This window comes from Colius striatus, chromosome Z (assembly GCF_028858725.1).
Source record: "Colius striatus isolate bColStr4 chromosome Z, bColStr4.1.hap1, whole genome shotgun sequence".
Classification (NCBI taxonomy): domain Eukaryota; kingdom Metazoa; phylum Chordata; class Aves; order Coliiformes; family Coliidae; genus Colius; species Colius striatus.
Genome location: NC_084790.1, coordinates 17,063,421 through 17,086,002, shown reverse-complemented (window position 1 = coordinate 17,086,002; position 22,582 = coordinate 17,063,421). Strand labels below are relative to the sequence as shown.

At 39.8% G+C, this 22,582-nt stretch overlaps 1 protein-coding gene across 3 annotated transcripts in view; it reads right to left on the bottom strand.

The window, feature by feature from the left end:
- Nucleotides 1–22,582, bottom strand: part of ECPAS (Ecm29 proteasome adaptor and scaffold) — a 68,714-nt gene that overhangs the window by 15,349 nt on the left and 30,783 nt on the right. For all 3 annotated transcript variants that reach the window (XM_062017367.1, XM_062017366.1, XM_062017368.1), the window contains exons 16-36: nt 21,896–22,019; nt 20,200–20,280; nt 19,239–19,464; nt 18,633–18,724; nt 16,911–17,045; nt 15,080–15,245; nt 14,485–14,657; nt 13,922–14,023; nt 12,381–12,504; nt 11,240–11,385; nt 9,874–9,928; nt 8,976–9,090; nt 7,951–8,016; nt 7,595–7,712; nt 5,551–5,718; nt 4,664–4,743; nt 3,808–3,913; nt 2,487–2,534; nt 2,217–2,338; nt 932–1,082; nt 141–206 (exon numbers count right to left, since the gene is read on the bottom strand). In XM_062017367.1, coding sequence (XP_061873351.1) covers nt 141–206; nt 932–1,082; nt 2,217–2,338; nt 2,487–2,534; nt 3,808–3,913; nt 4,664–4,743; nt 5,551–5,718; nt 7,595–7,712; nt 7,951–8,016; nt 8,976–9,090; nt 9,874–9,928; nt 11,240–11,385; nt 12,381–12,504; nt 13,922–14,023; nt 14,485–14,657; nt 15,080–15,245; nt 16,911–17,045; nt 18,633–18,724; nt 19,239–19,464; nt 20,200–20,280; nt 21,896–22,019 — 2,464 coding nt within the window. The remainder of the gene's footprint in view (nt 1–140; nt 207–931; nt 1,083–2,216; nt 2,339–2,486; nt 2,535–3,807; nt 3,914–4,663; nt 4,744–5,550; nt 5,719–7,594; nt 7,713–7,950; nt 8,017–8,975; nt 9,091–9,873; nt 9,929–11,239; nt 11,386–12,380; nt 12,505–13,921; nt 14,024–14,484; nt 14,658–15,079; nt 15,246–16,910; nt 17,046–18,632; nt 18,725–19,238; nt 19,465–20,199; nt 20,281–21,895; nt 22,020–22,582) is intronic.

Here is a 22,582-nt window from a genome sequence, read left to right as displayed (position 1 = left end):
AAGAAAGTGGGCAGACACCCACGTGGAAATACAGTCATAAAGTGCACCCTGAAGAGGTATTCTGTAAAGCTCTCACTTTGATTCATATCCTTCTTTTACAACATACCTTATGATGGAACCTTTCTGAATCAAGAACTTACCAAGTTAATGGTTTCCATCATGGGAGATGACTTGACAGCACTAAGTCTGGCACTGTCCATTGCAGTCTAAATAACAAGGAAAAAACCAAAACCAAGGGTAAACTCAAGACGAACAGAGGGGAAAGGGCAACATCAGCTACTACTCATGATAAACTTAAATCAAAATCCACTTCAGGTAGACACAGACAAAAAGTAGTTATGTCTACAGGATATGACTGACTCCTCTTCCCTACCCACAATGAAGTTCACTAAATCTGCTTTTAAACACTGGCTTTCAGTTACTTTCCCAGAAGACTGCTACTAATTAATGCAGTTCTTTGAAAAAGATTAAAGGACACAGTTCTGACAACATCCTCCTCTAGCCCATAATGTAATAACAAACCTTCTAATCTAGGTTATAAGATGTCCTGCAGTTAATGTCCTGGGAAAAACAGCAGCAAAGTTTGACAGCGTAGGTGCATTCTTGATTATATTAGAGACTTTCTCTTCCCCTGTTTCACAACAGTACATGGAGCAGTGATATTTAGCAACAGTTGTTACTAAGATTGTTATTCACTTTGTGAAATAGGTGGTGGCCTAGCAAATAAAAAAATCTCGATCCTGCCAAAAAAAACCCCACATTTGTCCAGCCATATTCCAATAACCCAACTTTTTTAGTAACTTAATAAGTATTTCTCTTTGCATGTTTCAACACACCTCAATCAAATCTGCTACTTTTCTGTTCACTGAATGAAGCTTAAATCTTTGTTATCTCTCTTCTGTTGCTGCTTTCCCATTACAATTGCACTTACTTTCTCCTGATCTGTTGCACAAAGACTCAAATAATTGAGGACTTGAGGCTCCAGCACACTCAAGGATTCCAGCAGGGCTGGGATAAGTTTTGGCGTGTGAGGTTTCAGCATAGACCCAGCACTTTTACTAATTCTCACAAGAGTATTAATGCTGTAAAAAAGAATAAAGATAAGGTCAGCAGAGAACACACACAGGCTTAGCTGAAAAACTCGCTGATCTACTGTAACTCAGCAACAACAAAAGGGCCAATCAAAATCTCAGATATACCAGCACAATTCTACCTGCAAGCAAAAATCTGTGTATTTTCCTGCTTAAGCAAAATCACACCCTAGCCCTGAGCTTCCAATTGATGCCATGCTTTGCACCCAGATTGCTTACTTTGGCCAGGGTATCCCAAAGGGAATGGGCAAGAGGCAGTACTATTGACAGATGTAGGAAGAAATAACACATCTGCATGTTCTAAAGAAGCTTTGGGCAAATTCACCCTAGAGACATCCATTGTTTCTGTCCAAGAAAACAAATACAGATAACAGTGATCTGTTTAAATCCCACTAGTTAGTTTCAGATTGACTACATTCTGTCAGGCTGCATTTCAACAAAGGGCTTCATATCTTCAAAAAGATTAAAAAAATTAAGACATATTCACTACAATTTGTTAGGAGCTTTCTAACCTTCCTGGACAATCATGTTCAACAGCAGGAAATCATTTTTGCATTAATCAGCTGCACTCTAGGTCTAAATTTTTGAGCTCTTCTGTCCTTCAATGTTACAAAGTGACAAGCTTACAAAGTCCCTAGTCATGAAGGGACATCAAACCATTACATGACATTAAACATATTTGAACGGTGTGACCAAATTCAGTCGTCTCTGGGATGTGAACTCACAATTACTCATTAATCACAACCGGTTGTAACATAAGACTCAGCTGTTTCAAGGACTACCCTGGGATTTTGTTGTTTTCAAGCAGAAAAGAAATGCCAGTCCTGATGGACAGGCTCAGGCACAGCAAACTGCTTGTGCAATAGTTTGCCAGTTGTACAGGGAGAGAAGACTTTTCTGCTGGGAACTGAATCTGGGATTTGCAGAGGCCAGATACTCTCAAAAGACAGGCAGAGTTCCCAAGGCTGCTCTTTGAACTCAGTGAGAAGGGGACTTAGCAGGAAAGCTGTTTCAGAGAGAAGCTTGACACTTCAAAGACAAACAACATTCTGCCTGAACTCAGGTGAGTAAGCTGTGACAAATCACGACCTGAGTCCCAGGGAACTTATGTGTTGTGAAACTAACCTGAGAGATCGGACTTCAGCAACTGTGCTTACTATTCCTTTGTCCAGGAGGCAAGGGAGCAATACAGCTATCATCTTCTGACCAGCTGTGCCTTTAGAGGGATCACACATTTTCACACAGACCTGGGGACAGGTGAGAATCAGTGTTGTAAGCACTGTTGTAAGCAGTCTACGGTAAACAGGTCACTCCTGCAGATATGCTAGTGAATGATTACCTGACATCAAAACCAGACATATCTCCATGTGCAAATCATGAAATAAGAGTTTTTACCTTGCTTAAAGTTTTCAGGGCTAGTTCTGCTGCCTTTCGCACAGTCTCCTAGAAAGAAGTCAACAACCCATTGTTACTCTTTTAAAATATGCTGTTGAATGATTCATATTAACTGTTAAGTATAACACTAGGACTGATAAGGTTATATTCACTGCTAACACATGTTAAAACATCTTTCAAATAAATTTTGGCTTTGGTCCACCTGAGTATCTGCTCTACTCAATGACAAATATATTAATAATCCTGTCTGACACCATGGGGCTCTCTGTGCCTCTGTTAACACTCATCTCTGTGATACTGTTTTCTTGGTTATCCTTTTCAAAACAAACAAAGAAAACTCTGCAAAACAAAAACGGTCCCAAATGAGCAATGAAACCCAAAACCAAATCCCAAAAAATCAATGGAACCTTCTACTGCAAAAATAAGTACATGGTACTTTGGGTTTGCTTTAACCTCTGTAACTTAGTGATGCTTAGTGATGCTTTGTGATGCTTTATTCAACTTACTTATCTACGGCTAGAAAAGAATAAAAAGAACAGTGAAATCAGTGCAGCTCTGAAGGCATGTGATGCCACCGACAACTAGACTCTTTAACTTTACTTGTATGGAAGAATTAAGCAGTATCTGGGTATCGAAACACTATCATCTGCACTTGTAATGTCTCAGGATGTTCTTGGAGAAAATCTGGTCCACCACAAGTAGTCCTCAAACCATTTCTGTGCAAAACTCAGGAATTAGAACCTTCCCAAAAGGGAGTCTGCAGGCAGCTGCTTTATTTTGGCGGCTAACATAGTTCATTAGTACTGAGGCAAAACTGCTCAGTTAGTTTCAGTGCCCAGAAACATTTCCGAACACACTAAATCTCCTAGGGACACAATCTCCTGGTATATGGTACACTTTGGAAAACAACTTAATCTTGCTTAAGCTTGAGCAGAGAAGTCTGGATCCAGAGAGAACATAGCTCAAGCTTGGAAGGACTCAAAGGCACTGACTTCGTATAAGAAAGTCTGTAAGCAAACAAGCAGCTCAAAATAAACATTTCTGTAGTCAAGAGTTAAACAAATACTTAGGAAAAATGCTGAATCATCAAGACTAAGCACAGTAGGAATAAAAGCCCACAGTTAAAAACATGAGAAACATACACAAACAATTTCCAAGGTGGCATAGAAATTTTAACTTCAAGGGGCCTGAATTTATAGTCTGCTTGCCACCTCAAAACTCCCACTAGCTTCAACTTGACTTCACAAAGATTTTCTCTTTAAACATCTCAGAGGCTGATCACTATACTTGCTGTTGAAGATTCAATTATTATTTCCGTTACCTTTATGTCATCCTGCACTCTGAACAGGATTTCCCAGATCTCTGGAAGCTTGTCTATAATATCATCCAAGGGTCTTCCTCTTAATAAATCATTCAGTGCCAGACAGCTGCAAACAAGGAATTTTATTTCCTTCACACTTACTTGATATAGGTGTATACACAGATATGTTTATAAATATAAGTAAACGGTAAAAAAAACCCCCAAGAGAACTGTTTCACATTTTTATTTTCCCCAAAACCTATCTTGTCATAAGAATGTCTCCTATAGCAAAGAAGAAAATGTTCAGCCAGTGAAGTGAAATCTGTAACAGATGATGGCAAATGAGAAAGGCTGCTGTGGTGAAGATTGCTATTGCAAACAGTTCAATTACAAAACTGTTTCAGATTTCTTTTCTATAAGTACAGGATAAACCAAAATTGTCTACAGTCTGGAACTGTAATTAAAATGGAAGTTCTGAATACAGTATAGCTGTGGACAAGAAGCAGTTTATTAAAAATGATATATCAACTGGCAATCTGCTGCCTAGTACGTATACAGACAGACTGACAAGGTTTTCTAACATAAGCAGTACTTCAGGTCTAAGGATAAGCAAGAACTCTGTGACCAGAAAACACCTTTGGAGAACATTGTTAGGACCACGCTGAAGCTACATGCATTAAAAATATTCAGGTTCAGTGAAGCAACTAACTTCAAGACTGTATCACACTTCAAGTGCAGACTACAACACTAGGTTCTATCCTGATGAAAGGATGATTCCTCTTTGCCTCCTCAACTTCCTCACATTAACAAATTCATAGTGAAATAAGAGAAAAGACGACAGTCCAAAGAAAAATCAGTTCTTTTTTCCTAGCAATACCTGGATTCCCTGATCCTCCACAGACTGCTGGTTAGGTTACTGATCAAATCCTCAAGAACTTCCTTCATGTACTTATCAACCTAGTATTGAAAAAAAAAGGAAAAATCATGACACAAGTGTGTACCATATGTCCTTGTCCTGTACTTTGAAAAAAACCCCACAGTGCTTTTGGACAATACAATCTTCTTTCAGACACAGTAATGAACATTAGTTCATAATGCTTCCACAGTTGACCCTGCATAAACCTACTCTGACTTTGCTTTAGACATTCCTTTTTTCGCACTGCTTCAGGGCTTAACATTGTGACAGAGAGAAGAAAAAGGAAAGCTTTTCAGTCCTTTATCAACTGAACTGTTTAGATGCAGCACCACACACACATTTACAGAAGAAGCAGTTGTACTTTCATGAGAGATCAGAGCGAATGCCTTCACACTAACATCAGCTTTGCTAGGAGAAAAGGTTTACAACCCCAAATCCAGATGTTTTAGAGCCAAAGCAAAGGCATATCATGAAAACTACCTATCGTTAAAACTCATCTAGAAGGCACTATCCCAAAACTGATGGAACAGCCTCTTTCCTTGGGCTTCCTTCCACTTGAAAACTAGGGAACCCTATTTAGATGCTCTTGCTCTAGGAAACCATAAGGATTCCTAAAGAGCATATCAAAGCAATATGTGTGGAAAGACCCTGCTTTAAGGAAAGGAAATCATAAATTTTAACACCGGCCACACAAAGAAGGTCTGCAACAACCCTTCAGGGGTAGGAGGCCGTGCGCACCCATTTCTGCACAGTTTGTCCTTTTGCAAGGTGCAACTGTCCCATGAGGATCTCTGAGATGCTGCTGGCTAGCAGCAAACCCACCACTCTGCACCTTGCTGCTCACTCACCATCGACTTGTCAGTGACCAAGGCATTCCAAATGCTGGTCATGGCCTGTCGAATGCCCAGGTTGGGGTCAAACTGGTAACGGTAGAGCCGGGGAAGAAGTTGGGGCAAAAATGGAGCCAGCTGCTCTCCTGCCTTGGCAGCTATCATATTGAAACCAAAAGCTGCTCCCTGAAATAAAGACAAAAGAGTATTTGTTGAAACAATCTGCTCACTCACTCAGTTACTGCTCCTAAGCACACCACAGTCAGTGGCAAAGTTGACCAACACAGTTTAGATTTACACCAAAAGGATCCGAATTAGCCTCCCGTCAGTGCTACAGTAACACAGTGCTCTCAAGCACACAGTCAACGGGCATTGCTTCAAAACTTCCATCCCTCCAACCTTGATTTCAAGGTACCAATTGACTTAATTTGCAAAAACAGTAGTGGAGGATTAAAACTATGAAGACATGAATACATTGTCCCAAAAGAGATTCTTTCTTGGCAAAACTGGTGAGGGTGGATCACTGCCTCCTTACAACTCTGTTGCACTTAGAACTAGAACAACTTAGCAATTGAAAAACTAAAAATAACTGAACTTTAACCACAGAGCCAGAAGTTTCTGGGGATTATAATTTTGCATCAGTCTGCACTTAAAGTCAGGTTTATTATTTTACACTCTTACCCTTCTCTAACACTGCTAATTCCGCTGCCAATTCTAATACAATGGAACTGATGCTCACCCATGATCTCCCATGGGATCTGTCAGGCTAGCCCCCAAAAAAATACTCAATATAGGCAGTGCAGTGTCTGCCTCTAATGACTTCATGTTTCCCAAATTGCAGTGTCAAAAGCCACCATGCCACCAAAAAAACCCCCACTAGGGATTTCATAGGACAAGATGTCCTGTCTGGGTTAGTCTAGAAAAGGAATAAAGCACACACTCTCAGTTATGACTGCTGCTATATGGAGCAAGAGGCTGCAGAAAGTAAAGGGAAACAACATCTGCAAGGCCCTTAACAGCTTGCTCTGCCTCGCTTTTGTGTGAAGGTTTGGAGCACAGGCTTCTGGATACCATCTTCAACTTAAACAATTCTGCAAATTCCTCAAATCCCAAAGCTCAACTTAGTTGCTGAGTAGATTTTCTTGATTCATCCTGGCTGGTGAAATTCCACAAGTGTCAGGAACCTAAGCATGCTCTTGTGCTTCCACAGTGCCAGTGCAAAGAGAAGAAACTCCTGAAGTACATGCAGACTTGTCAAACTCTGGATGACAGTTAATGGTGGGGCTTGTCTTTTGCACTAAGTGTGTTGCCACAGAATCAAAACCCCAGGTAGCAAGCCTGAAAGAGGAGGAATACAGTAGATGCAGACATCTAGGTCTTCTGCATGAAAACACACAGAAGTTGCTCTGACTGCTCCCAGAGACAAAACAAGTTTTTCCATGCTTATGTAAAGCCAGTGAGAAAGTCTCCCGTTTAAAACTCTGAAAAGTATACTTTTCAGATCTATGATGCTATTTTTTTTTTTGGCAGGAAGTGGATCTAATAATATTTTTGCTTTACTAAAGGTCCCAGTAGCTTTCAAATAGCAAGATTTGAGTTAAAAAGGGACACTTTTGACAACAGTGATCAAACTGGTGTATTGTTAACTGTCTTTTAGCAACTTGTGGCTAAATACTTTTTGCTCTGTTTTTTTACATAACAAAGGTCACTTTATCTGACATCTGAAATTCATCCAATTGTGAAAACACTATCTCACTGTTGGAACACTCAAGACCTGGCCTATAAGCACACTCAAAAGTAAACAGGCAAGAATCGCAGTTGATTCATAGTGGAATGCAGGATGATGTGAATTCTATGATATCAACATTTTGTTGTAAGAATTTCAAATAATCCTAAATTTGTTTCTCAGGCTGGTAAATCTGCATTAGACCTGACAAAAAAGCATCAACAAATGCCTCCACATGCAGTTATCCACAGATCACCTAACCAGAGCTAGAGAAGTGCAGTTACTGTTTCCAGAGCTCACAGTGGGAATGGAAGTGGTATTAAAGCAGCAAATTACCTTCCGTGAATTCCACATGGCATGATGGTTGGCCAGATTCATGAATTTATACACCAGGTCTGGTTGATTGAGATCACTAGCCAGTGAACAAAGCTCCTTGTAGGTAGAAAGGCCTTGGCTTTGGAAAGCAGAAGGGAAATCAGCATCACTATTTTTAGCTACACAAATGTCACAACAGCTACAGCTATAGTCAAATCACAGCCTAAAGCAGACAGACAGATGTGTACTAGAAGAAAACAGTTATGGTAACTCAAGAGAGAAAAAGAAGGAACAAAAAGCTCAGAAAGTAGAAATGTAAGAGAATACTGTTTCAGCACTGACTGTGTGTCTGTCACTAGGAATGTCAGTAAACTTACCCATCTGGTGTTTTGCTCAGGCCACCCTGAAACACCACAGTTTCTCCAGTCATCTCATGTTTGGCTCTGGTAGAAAAGAGGTCCTGTATTAGTTTCACCATACTCTATCCCTGAATGGACTGCATGCTACAAGACAAGTTAATTTGGTTTGCTTTATCAGCTCAGTAACTTTCCCCTTCCTTCAGTTTCAATCCCACAAAAATCATACACGTGTGCAAAGCCACACATGCTGCAAAGAATCACATGATCCTTTATCATGTGTAATGTTAAAGAGGCACTGTAGAAAGTGATGGTTTTGCTGTGCAGTCATAAAGTAAAAAAAACAAAACATGGAATGATGGCTTTTTATTTCTACCCAGGCAGAAGCCACATAATGCACAGCAAATCTCTACTTCAAAATGAAAAAAATACATTTCTATTAACATAATCTTTTCTTGTTTACTGCCCCTGCCTCCCCACATTCCTAGCCCAGGTTTTTGTCATTCACCATGGCCACATCCACACAAGGACAGACAGGAATAGGCTGCTAGAAGATAACTTCCAGCACTGGATGTCATAATTACTAGCCAGGAATCCTCTAAGACCTGCATTTTTCCACACTAATGCTGACAAGTGGCCATTTAAGACACTTCTTGAGCAAAAGGTACACTTCAAGCACATGCAAGTCCCCACTTCTGCAACATTCACATTGTGCAGAGTAGCTGCAAAAGGTCCTCATCCTTTGCAATTGCACAATGCAGCAAGCAGGAAATCTAACTATACCCCAACTGATTTGAACTGCCAGAATCAAGATTGAATAATTCCTTTGATGCATTGATGAATGGAATAAAAAAAGAACAACTTCAATCACAACCAACTCTAAGCTGAATTAAGAAATGTTGCAGGCTGATCCACCAGGAATATATGGACACTGGCTTGCCCTTGGCAACAAAACATTTCTTTCCAAACACACAAGAGCCATATTTTTGTTCCCATTAGACATATAACTCAGAATGCTCTTTCACTGTGTTCTGAGCACATTGTACCTTTTCCCAGTCATGAGGGTATCAACAAGCGTGGTGACTAGCTCTTGCTGATCCTGTTCACTTCCTAGTTCGTATATCAGCCCAAGACCTTTTGAAGCAACATCTTGACTAAGCTCTGCAAGAGATTTTACAAAGTAAAATTTTAGATAAACACATAATTAAGTAACACACATACACATTTTGAAACCAGGACTCAACCAGAATCATGATCCAGCAAACAGAGTTATGTGCTGCTCTTCACAATTCTCTATTTTAGAGCAGACCTAGCCTGGCAAGACGTGAGCTTTGCATTCTTGAAGAAGCAATTTGTTCTGAAGGCATAACTCCATCACAATAGGTAACAACTTCATGTTAATATTGTCACTGCAGGTTTTGAAGTGGCAGAGAGAGAGTTCTAAGAGTCATAAGTATTCTGACAAACCGCTGGCCCCTGAAGTCTGGCAAAGTTAATGGTAACACTTCCTTCAGCTCCAGTGAGCTTTAGACAGGCTGCTGAATGCCATTCTTTCCACTGGCTGCCATGGGTAAACCTGTCAGCCAAAATCTGCTAGCTTAAAGAGGGCTTAAAGTTCCTGTCGATGCAGAACTCTGTGATATGCATCCTGCTGCCCAAAGCAGAGCACAAGAAGCACCTTCGAACAGTCTGTTGTTATACAGTCTGAAGGGGCAAATGCAGAAAAACTTGTGCTTGGTTAACAAAGCACAGAAAAAAGCAGCACTTCTTATCTACATATGATGCCTAGAAAAGAAATCATTACTATTATGTCTGAAATGGGATGTTTCTACAGTCATCTTTAGGTGCTGACTGACAGAGAGGTGTAGGTGACTCTCTGCCTGTTCAAAGATTCCCTCCATTCTTTTAAAAGCCCAGAGACACAACTCTTACAAAAGTACTTACCATCACTATCTGACAGAATTGAAACAAAAGCACTTTGAATATCCTTGAGATGAGACTGTAAGATGAGAGAAAATGACATTATTTTAATATCAGGTTTCAGGTCCTTTGTCTAGTCTCAAGGAAAGTTCCTAACAGATAAACAGAGTCTAATATACCAATGGAGTTGCTTGTTGAGCTACACCTATAACAAGAACTGCCCTCCTTTCCAGACAGGTAAGCAGCAGCCTGACTGGAAGACAATAGCTATTTGCCCAGCACCTTTTTACAGCTACTATGTCACTATTGAGCCACGTATTTTATTTTCCTTATCTAACATACGTCAGTAATGCACCATGAATCTGGCTTGCAGTCAGACAGGGCTATCCTCTGTGCAAGAATGTCTTGTCTTCCTCCCTGAATTACTTAATCTTGCCTCTTCACAAAGGACCATTGCTCAGACAAGTGTAGCATGTGGCAAGGCTTCACATGTAACAGCTTATATTTGCAAAGCACCCATTGTCCCAAAGCTCTTTATGGTTACCTGGAGCGCACAAAATGGTTACATGGTCCGATCACAGTCTGTACCTCTCTGCATAGAGAGGATATTTTGGTTGTGAATGCTGTACTAAGTCCTTGTATAGGACCTTTCAGATTCTCTCATTACAGACTAGCACTCTAAATACAAGATTTTCATCAAACTGTGCCACTTTGAAAGTGAAAGAACTTTTTCACTAAGAGAGTTGTTAAGCACTGGAACAGGCTGCCCAGGGAAGTGGTGGAGTCACCATCCCTAGAGATAGTCAAAAGAGGCATAGATGAGGTGCTGAGGGATGTGGTTTAGTTTAGTGATGGGCTTGGCAGTGTTAGGTTAGTGGTTGGAATTGATCATCTTAAAGATCTTTTCCAACAGCAATAATTTTAATGTTCTGTGTAAAAATACACAATACATGAAGCACATGATAACCGCTCCTGGGTGCCAAAGTTGTTTCACAAAGTCTAGCACAAATGAGTCAAGGAATTCTATCTAGTTCTCACCTTTCCTGCCCTCGTAGACCTCCTTTAGTACTTTGCAAATACAAATCCTAAAAACTACACAAACACAAACATTTTCTTCCCAAGGGAAGAAGTATTGCTCGTTCATTTTACAGTGGCTATTTATACTAAGCTCACTCTGTTTTGAGTACAAGTCAGATGTTTACAAAAGGGCCAAATAGCCTTGTTCATCTGCCAGTTAGTACCTTCTCCTAGTAACGAAAGCTCAGCAAAAGACCTCAACAAGGACTGCAGTAGCACTAGGGGAAAAGAGGCAGTGGAAGTGCAGGGGAAGGAAGGGACAGAAAGGAGATGAGAAGTAAGAGATAGTGTTAGGAAAGGGCATATTTCTTACCTTAATTGCTTTGTGTGTGCTCAGTTTCTTCACCATTGACAGAAGCCAGATGCAAGCTGCCTGCCTGATGTGTGGGTTGGGGCTGATAATGTGCTTGTTCAAAATAAGGTCTAAGACCCAGGGAACCACATCATTCACTTTCAAAACTATACAAAAGAAAAAGTAAGAAAGGTTGGGTGGAAGGGAGGAGCTTTGAGAATCAGTCACATGCATTTTTAGTTTCAATATAACGTTCAGCAGCAATGAAAAACCTTGTCAGCCCATTTAGTACTTAGATGACACCTTAACCTCTGCTTATTTTGAAAGAGTCTTCACTGGAGTCACTGGGAAAGCATTTCTCCTAGTAGAAATATTGAATAGAACCCTCCTAACCCTTCAGGAAAAAGCCAGTGGCCAAGGAGAGGTACCCTTCATAATGCATAAGAGCATGCTACTTTTTTTTTTGGTTAAGACTCAATGTTTCTGGACCAATGGCAAGGTTCAGTTTCTACCTCATTCTGCACATTCTACTCAGCTTTCTGAACACTAGAGCTCTAAGACCACCCTTGAAACAGTAAAACAGACCTGGCAGGTCTGAGGTTGATTTTTACAGCTGCCTGTTTTTGAAGCTAGTATTTTGTTATGCCTGTGTTTCTATGGGTGTGGAATCTGCATCCTTAAATGAAATTTCTGCATTTAATGTATGTAAATGTCACTTGATCACAACACTCCAAGTTATTGAAAAAAAGACTTGCAACTTAATTTTTTAACCCTATTTTCTGATGCAGCTTCAAAATGCTATTTTAAAAGGTTAAAATGCTAAACCTGAAATTAACCCACCAAGGCAAACCAAAAGGAAAAAAATCCCAAAAAAAACAAATGCAGTGTCAAGTGGCAATGACTGAGATTTTACCAGGAAGCTATATAAACAGCATATGAAATAAAGCCTTCTACTCTGTCAGCAGATAATAGGTGAAATGACCTTCATATATATAATCAACATGGCAAAATACTGAGCAGTACACTAACAAGCACAAAATATCTGTTACTTACAATTCTACAAACAAAACACCACGGAAATGAAGTTATAGAGTCCAGCGTTAGTCCAGAACTGCGAGACTTTACATTGCTCTACCCAGCCCCCTTATAATAGAAGGCTTACCTGAAGGAGGGATATATTCCTCCTCAGTGACTGTCCACGCATCACGTGCAGCCACTGAGCTGGTTCCTACAGCAGCACTGGTAATAGCTTCACCAACAGTGAACTGTAGTTCTATTTGTTTGGCCTGAAAAACACAACAGAGCGTCACTGACAGTAATAATTAAATGGATCCCAGAACTTTTCCCACTTACTCCACAAAATCACAGTCTCTCTCCCAAGTCCTACTCTCTGCACCAATTTGTAACAAGATCACGCTTCTGGTGACCTTCTGAGACCATGTGGCACTTCAGACCCACTGAAACTGATGGAAACTAAGCCAATGTCAAACTCTCAAAAATGAACAGTAAGAGCTAAAATTTCCACACTTGTTTTTAAAGCACACCTCGTACAAAGCATTTGCTAGTGTCTGCAGAAGTTCAACTTAGTGAAGAGAAAGATTTTGGAGAGGCGGGATGAAAACGAATTCCAGTTGAAAGAAACTGACAGTCATTCCGGTAGTAAAAGATTCTCCTGTTATTCCATCCAGAAGCTGATCATCTAAGAGATGCACTAATTTATTTTTTCACATTAAAAGAACTCAGACAGTGCTTTGCTTTGCTTGCTGTCCTCTTTCCACTACTGTCTAAGCAGAATGTGCAGAACTCTGCCATTTTTCTGTTATTATTTATGATGAGTCATGGGAACTGATTTCCATACCTGATGAGTACTTTCTATCTAGATTGTTTTCCTTACTCTCTGAAAGCAAAAAATACTCAAGCATTTCAAGAAGTAAGTCCATAGCTTCCTGCAAGCTGAGATAAATTGCATTTTCAAGTACACAGTTTATACAGGAAGCTGTAACATCCCTCAGCAGTTACATGAGATAAACATGACACTTGAAATATCATTTCATGTGTTTATACACAACACTCTTAATATTCTTGCCTGTTTGATCACATAAGATTAGAGGACTCAGCAAAGCCAGCCTGTCTGACATTCAACAGCTGCTTCTACAATGCTGAATCCCATGTCAGTATGATCAAGGAAGAAAGGCAAAACAAGTTGTAGGTGAGGAGCACTAAAAAAGCTATTTGACTATTTCATTTTGCTGTTGGACATATTACTATATGTGTAACAGCTCTGAAGTACTAAAAAAGAATGCACTGCACTACACTGATAAATTTAGAATAACAGATACATATATTTGTATAAACAAAGCTTGTACTTCAAGTAAGCTGTATTAGCTCATGGAGTTCAGATGAAAAAGCTGTATCTGCATTGTCAAATTTTACAGTACTTTTGAGGACTAAAGAATAGACCTAAGGCTTCATTACTTTAAGCTCTTAAGATTTTACACATAAAGAGAGCCTTCCTGAAAGAAAACACATATTTGCCTCAGAGACTGCTGCAGAGACCTCAACTGGAAGGCAGTTTTAAAAAACCCAGAGGCACTATTACAAAAATATAGCTCTCCTTGTAAAACTGGCTCTAGAGTATATAAAAAGCATTTAAATAGAAATACTCACTGCAGTACAGACTAAAACACAGTGATAGTGCCTCACCTCCACAGAATCCATTAAACCCTGCAACAGTAGCTTCTGGTGGGGAAAATTGTCATCTCCCACAGGGAAGTAACCTAATGTTTGTATTGCTCGTTCCTTCATCTGAAATACAAACAAAAAGACAACATGGTCACATAACCTTCCTAGAAACCCAGAAGATATACTTAAAACCCACTCTTTTTCACCTCTGCTGAAGTTTCACTTAAGGTACCAGAAGTCAGACACGCAAGTGACATATTAGATAAATCAGTGCACCTCTCTTCCAAAACACAGACTAAAACAAACATCCTTCAAGGGTTATTTCCAGGTAGAAGAACATACTCTCATTTTTCTTTAATTCAAATCATGACCATTCATAGTTTTCATCCCTTAAACTCTTATCTATGCCTACAGAAACCACAATCAATAAACTGCTAGACAACACCTGAAAAACCCTTAGACTAATTCTGACTCACTAAAGTCATGGTAAGCCTAAGTCCTTGAGTTTGGCAGGTAATACCCAAACCTGGGGACGAACCCCTCCAGAAATGAACAAGAATCATAGCAACACTACAAAATCTTGCCTTGTTTGTTTCCTTGCTGGAAGGGATTCGAGCCAATAGGCTTTCCACAAGTTGCAGCTTTGTAAATCCCGTTCCTTCGCTGGGAATGGGCAAGGGGCCATTCCTGCCAATCTCCCCAAGAGCCGTACAAGCAGCCACCACAAGGAAAGGAGAGCTGCTGTCCAGAAATGAACCTATCAGAAAAAGCAAAACAGGGTGACTTGGATTTAGTATTATTATTTAGTGTTGATGGACAGGCACTCATATTTTACCCATGCAAGAAGGAAACCTTTTATCTTCACTACAGCTGGTAGGAAGCATTGCGCTAAAACAAAATCAAAGTGAAAGGAGACACTATGAGGAGTCTAGGCAGTGGTGGCACCACTCTTAATTTTGTTATGATTGTCTTTGAGCTAGAAGCCCATCTAATTGTTGTTGAAGAACATTACGTCCATACATCTAACCAGATGACATTTTTACAGGCTGTAAATTCCATGGCAGAATGTGAATTCAAAGATCACAGTATCTATGGGACAACTATCTTAGAAAAGTCCTCTGCTGAGGGTGACTGAAAAAACAACTATTACATGCACCAAATTCTTAGGCAGGAAGTTACCTATTGTTTCTGTTGTTGACTTTACAAGCTGTTCTTGTTCCGGCATGACTGCAGTGTTTGGCTGTTCTATGTCATGTAGCTCCATTGTTCTGATTTTCCCTTTGGCCAAGTACCTTCCTACTGTAAATCCCAAAGCCAACAAGGATCCATGTTGGACCTCCGGGCTCTACAGACAACACCAACAGTGCAGAAAATCTCATTTTCAAGGTAAGCAATACTTTGCACACAGTACTGATTTAAAAATACATATGGACAAGACTGATGAGAAGGCACCCTGAAGAATGCGAAGCTCTAACACGTAATGCAACAACGGAGAGATGGATATTGCTAGCACTCTCTGACAAACAGAGTCCTTTAAGATAAATTAGGAGGATAGATTAACAATTTATCACCAGCACTCAAATTTTTGAAGTCTACCCCTTGGTAGCTAGGCAAAAAAATTAAAAATCCAACTCATTTGATTCGTAAGGAAAGACTTAAGAAGGAGAAGTGAGATAATACCATGCTGCCTCTACTTAAAAACTGCACATACTCAGACTAAGGAGATAAAAGTGTACTCTTTGGCAAAAAGGCAGTGAAGGGGAATTACTCTACATTTGCACTGCTAAGAGTTTGGCCTACAAATACTGAATGCAATGCCTTTACACAGTCCAGTAGACCACAGACTGCAAAACTTGATTCCTACAATTAAATGTCAAGAACATTGAATTCTGCAATGCTGAGCTGGTACTGAGACCGTCTATTGATAATGTTCATTCCCACAGGTGAATTTTAACATATGGATTTTGTGCAGAAATAAGGTTATGAGACTTAAATGCTACCTTAATTTGAAAAAAAAAAAAACGGGAAGGGAGAAGGAGTTTAAAAGTCAGCTTAATTAATGTATCTGTGTTTTAATTACAACCCTGCAAAAAGTTACATCAATGCCACTTGGCTTCCAGGATGAGATTATCAGCCTGACTTTCTCTCATCTGGCTTTGTACATTTACAGCAAACTAGAGATCTAACTAACTCAAACTCAAACATGCATGGGAACACCTTGGGGGGTTTTTGTTTCATGGTTCACTTCCCTCTTTATTCTAAGACAGGTTTTGTGAAAGGTCAACCACGGCTTCACAAGTGACTGGGGCAGAAAGCAGTGGTGTGGGGCTAGGACATGTCTGCTGGCTGTGTGGCAGCAGAAGCTGCACCCCATATAAGACTGCACAACAACATGGCTTTGGCTCGCAGACAAGGCTTTCATACACTCAAAATAAATCATGTTTGTCAATTACCTGCAGTGTAAAATGGTGGCCGTTCAAGTCCTTCAGAGAGACTGATCTAAAAATATCTTGGGGAAATATAACCTAAAAAGCCTATTACTTTTGGTCCCTTTCAGAATTCCATACAGACCAGCACAGAAACCTGCCCAATTTGTTTTCAGGACTCCCTCTCCATGCTCATGGTGGAAAAATGTAGAGAGAATGACTCTACACTGTGAGCTGCCCATGTGGGGTGGAAGGGGAAAGGCTGGCCCTCACCAGGCACAGGCTGCTGGCAGGACACTGCCCTGAGGTGGTGAGGAGCAAGGAAGCAGCTGTGGCTCAGGAGGAGATAGGGAGTTAAACATTTTCTTAGTTCTGCAGGTAGCTGTAACTGCTCACAAATAAAGAATCAGGAATTTGTTGCACTCACAAGAAGAATCCCTTCCCATCAACTGAAAGTCAGCTACTTAATTTTACACTCAGATTAAGGTTACTACATCATGGACATACTGTGAGATTCAGATTTCCTGTCAGTGACGTGAGATGAGAAAAAAACCAAGAAGAAACAGATAAAGGAAGGTAGTTACATGGTTGTCCTTTGTCATCTTGATCAGCTGCTCCAAGGAGGCTCTGAGCTCATCTCCAGACATGGTAGACAGCACTACAGAATAAAACAGGGCTGCAAGCTCACGCATTTCTTCTTTGTTCGTGTTCATCAGGCTCTGCAGGAGTTTTTAAAAAAAACCATAAAATATGGAAGCAGCTTCTGATACACTCTGCTCATACAAAGCTTCAATACACAAGTCCATCTGTCACGCAGCTACACAGACAATACTTAACTCAGAAACCACTCTTTAAACCAACAGCATTATCATTTAGTAAGAAACAAAGCACTCAGTTCAGCAAAGCATTCACTACATGCTGAGTGTTGAAGAGGAAGATCACCACTGGCCACATGAGGGTTGCCCATCAATTCTGCCTTAAACATGCTCATTGAACGCTTGGCCGAAGTTTTTCTTTGGAGAGGAGCTTCCACATTTTGCATCCATATTGAGCTAAAAAAGCCCTTAAAGACACTATTTTTCCTCAGCTACTGGAGGCTTCTGTTTCCTTTTAATTAATCAAAGGGGAAAAAAGACCTCAAGAGGTTAAACCAGCTAAATTCAATCGTGATATTAGAGATCTTATATTATCTAAATCATTATGAAGTTGGGAAGCCTCAGATCATCTGTTAAGATATAATCTTACCTCTGCCATTAATTTGATGTATAATACAACACATTCACATGAAAAATTGATATCCAAACCTTTGAATGGCCTGGGCCACCACAAAGAAGGGAAAAATGAGCCAAGCAAAGAAACAAGAAACGAGATCCATCAGCCTCATGAAACATAACTCTAATTTCAACTCAAAACTTGCATCAGATCACCTAGCTCACTTCTAACAAAGCCTTGGATCTGTTCCTTCCACTTGGCAAAATGAAATCACACAAAGGATGACTTACAGCAGTAGCTCTATAAGTAAGCAGTATCAGTTACTACCCTTAAAGCTTAATTTTGCAAATGGACACTAAGCCAAAAAAAGAGAAGGTTTTTCTGCAAATGATGAACAATACTGAAAAGGAGAATATTTTTAAGTGTTCTCCTTTGAGGTTCGTACTTGCATGATGTGGTGAACTCTATACCACTACAGTACAGATACCAGCAAGAGAAATTACCAGAATGCATTCTATTTTTTCTTGAATATAAGTCAGCGGAACCCAACCTATAAGAGCTTAGCAAATCCTGGATCCTTGAAGCAAATCATGAAAAAGCAGAAAATTGCCTGAGCAAAGAAACTAGGGAAAGCACAACCCTTCTTGGCTTATTCCCAGGTAGATTTATCTGGGGCTGGGTTGGGTTTTTTTTTTGAGGATAACAGAAAGAATTTTAAAAAACCTCTACAGAAATGGCTCTGAAACAATTTGGGATCTAATTCATCTCATTTCTGAGAAGTCTGTCACATCTTCCCACTGGAATATTCATATTGTGGAATAATACCTTCAAAAATTTTCAGAATTTTGTTTTCAGCTTTATTTTGCTGTTTAATAGACCTTCTGATGAAGGGGAAAAATTGATGATACAAACAAGATCAGTGATATAATTACCCTGAACATGTAGGTCAATGAAGAAAATCAGTAACACCAAAGAATTAAAAAAAAAAAAAAATTCCTCACCCTGCTACATATAACATCTAATGAGGTGTTGACTGTACAGATTTTGCTAATGTCAAACCCCTTCCACCCAAAAAAAAAGAGTTTTCAACATACCTTTATCCAATCCATTTTGTCTACAAATCTGGTGGCTAGTTTTTCTGGATAAACTGAAACAACTTCTAGAAGACAATACATGACTGGCAAACCTAGACAGTGATTAAAGAATCGTGTTATTAAACAACTGCAGTATTTACAACAGTCTAACAATTGGTGATTAAAAAGTGGTTAAGAAGTGTCAGGCATTTCAAAGCATTCATTTGCAATTCACTAGGGATAACAAGCAGAATAATAGGGTATAGTATTTTTCAGAAATATTAGGGGAAATAACAGAAGCAATCATTCTGGTAGCAATTTTTCTTAAAGCATTCAAGTGCTTTAAGACTACACTTGCCGCAGATATGCTATTATCAGAGTGAGGAAGACACAGTATTCACTGGTGAGGAAGCTGTTATAAGCAATGGCCTCACAATTTTAAAGCATTACGTCAACTGATGCTGCAATTTTACTGTTCTGCTTTCTCCCACCTACACAGCAGCACATAAGAGAACAAGCATACTGCAACTCTGATTGCTGCAGCCATGTTCAAAGCACTGGGTGTGGCAACTCATTTCTAGCAAGAGAATAGTTTTTTTCAAGATGATGCTGCACACAGCTTCTTACCTCCCACACCAGCTAAAAGCTGTTGAAGAAGGCCAATATATATATGTACAGGATTGGTTTCTGCACTTTTTGAAGAGGAGGAAGAGAAAGATATGTCGTTGCCAGACATGAGGTTTCTTATGTAACGTCCAATGGCTGGAGCATGATCTTGCATATCTGCCAGGCTCTGTGAGGTTGGCACCACACCTGCACTGTGAGCAAGACACATCCGCAGATATAGAACTATCTAAGTAGAGAAGAGAAAAAATACAGGATGCTTGCTGAGTGCATGAATGCTTGGAGAACCATGGAGAAGACAAAATAAAAGTGCAGGGAATACACTGTATTTCATGTAACCAAAACTAGGCAGCTTCCCCTTTAATCAAATCAGACAGAAGAGCTCGCATGGAGACAGGAACAAATATGAAGTATAACCAATCTTAGGTCTAGTTTCTGCAGCATGTCTGTATAAGCAGACAACCTTACATGCCTGCATCACTCTCAGAAGATTAAATCACACACAGACTTTTGGTTTATCATCAGCTGATGCAACTTTTTTGCAGGCATTTCAGCCTGTACCCTACACCAATTTGGCTTGTACACAAATGCAACACAGCACCTTGCATCACATCAGAGTTTGTCTCTACAGATCACTGAGGTCAGGGAATCAGCTATGAAAAGAACAGCCTGAAGGAGCACAATGGCACTTTTGCAAAAGATTGCCAGTTTCTCCCTCTGTCTAGCTGTGACACGAGGTATGCCGCACAAAGCAGTGAAGCAGCTCTCTCAGAACCAGTTCTCCCACCTCCTCCTGAAAATCTTGCTGTTCAAGCACAGACAGATAAAGGATGGAGAGTTAATCCCCAAATCTGTTTAACAGTGGAATTTCAGAACGTGGGGTGACTTCTGTTGTTAGTTTCTTACACTGTCCTCTAAATAAATAATGGTACACATATCCAAGGAAGTAAATCCAGACAATTACCTCTCCAAATGTGGCAGGATTGAAAGGCAATGCTGCAGTTCCAGTCATATATTTAGCTGGAGTTTTCATTCGGTGAGAGGCCTAAACAACACAGTATATTAAGAGTGGAACATTCAGACCCATGAGCAGTAGAGATGTTTGGAAAGGTCAATGAAATTTTGCTGATGCAACTATGTTTATCTTCCACTTAGCAACTGAAAAAGTACAACAGTTCTGTAATGAGAAGGGCACAGTGAACTTGGTAACAGTACGGTTTGGGTCATCAACTTTACATCCCTATCAACTCAGAAAGTGGAAACTGAATTAACGAGAAAATGGCAGAGAGGGCTGGACGTGGACATTATTTCTTCCTCTCGGGAAAAAAAGAAGTGCTTTAGAATTTAAAAACAAAATACCTCATGAACTTCCAAACTCTGAGGCGCCCCAGCTCACAGGCAGCCAGGAAGCTTAAAGACAGCAGCTCTGCCTGGAGAGCCAGGATTCCTATCCATACCCAGCAGATCAGGTCCTACTCTCTCCTATACGCTTTCTTGCAGAGAGAGGGATTATGCCCAGTCATGCACGAAAATCATTTTGCATCTCAGCCTGCTGTGCCAAGCAACGCAAACAAACTTGTAAAATATGTCAACTCTTGCACATTACTCATGGTATGTGAAGAAATCTACTTTCAGGAATTTTAATATGCCTTCAGGACACAGAAGGAGAATCTGGAAAGTGACAGAATTTTTTTTTTTTACATTCACCCAGGAGTGAGGGAATCTTATTTTTCTCAGTAGTGACTAAAGTAGGCTGATCCATAGTTTTTTTAGTGGTATTACAGAGGTCAAAGAAAAATTAAAAATTAACTACAAGGGCACAGACACTTAAACTGAATGTAAAACTAAATCTCTCGGGCATAAGGTCTTCTGCTGTCACAGATCTCTTGCAAAACCAGATTTTTCCAACATTATATACTTCAGATAAATTTTTTAAAAGTAGACTATCAGAGGAAAAAAGAAGTAGTAGTCTGTGATATTTCACATTTTCTTTATAGCTTCTAGCTACTATACACACAAGTGTGTAACAGACTAGATTTTAACATCTCCCCAGATTGTTTCTCAGGGCAAGACGTGAGGGTAAACTCAGTGTAACAGTTTCTACTACCATTCCACTAGACTCATGAAAGTCTATTTGCATGGCCATTACTTTCACAGATTGCAATGAAGATGAATAATTAAGCTTTTAAGTCAACAAAGCAGACTTATTCACTTGTTCTAGTATCTCCTTTCCTAGCCTGAAATCTTCTTTCTGTTTTAGACACAGTATTATTTGTCTTCATCCTAAACAGAGAATGATTGTCCTATTCCTTCAATAACATGTTTGTCAATGAACTATGTCTGTGAAATGTGCTGGATTATCACTCTTGAACACTGGTTTCTTCACTCCACGCATCTTTTGCGCAAACAGTATCAAAGCAAAATAATTCCTTTGTTAAAGGATCTGCCTCCTTGTTAATTAACACTTGGACGTCTTGCAATTACTGCCAGCAGAAGATAACAGTGAATGCACTACTATGTGTTGTTTTCACTGTAATTGTAGCTAATTTTATTCGTGAAGGGAGGTGAGGCAGATGGATACAGGGAAGAGCAGACCAGACTTACTATATGTCTGAGCATCAGGCATGTATTTGTCGTTTACTGGGATAGAAGCACTGTACCTTGTCTTGAATGTAATGGACCATTTCTGGGAAGGAAGGCATCTGCTTCCCAGAACTCTCCTTTTCATTTTTACCAGGAAATGTTCTCAACACTCGCTGGGCTTCTCCATGTACCTCCTCCCGCCTTTCAGAGTAAAAGAGAAGAAACAGACATTATTTGTCCAGAACAAATTACCTTTAATGAGCAATAAGGTATCTTGGGAATCAAGAGGGGAGAGAACGGTTTTTAAATGACAAGTGACATTTTTTAAAGGAAGGGGGAAAAACTTTGCATTAGAACTTTTTACAATTTGTTTGTTTTAGAGAGGATGAAGAAAAAGTATAGTGAGGAGCAGCTGCAAAACAGTCTGGATCAATCCACCTCTGCTCCTCTTAGATCCTGGTTGCATAGCCTCATTTCCCTACCTCCTCTTGTTCCCCATCAATTTCTATATTCAAGCTTCAGCTGACACATACCAGTTTATCACTGTCTACTCAGCAGAAGGTAACATCCAAAACAGGGTCCTGACACTGCAATGACAGCAGATTGTTGCAACTCATCTGTTTAGCTTTCCTTAGTTACACAATAGCTGCTCACATTAAAAAATGGAGCAATTAAAGTTAGGAAAAAAACCCATCACTTAAATTACAGTAACAGAAAACTGCAAATGAAATGATTACTGTAATTCAGTGAGTCAACTACTCATC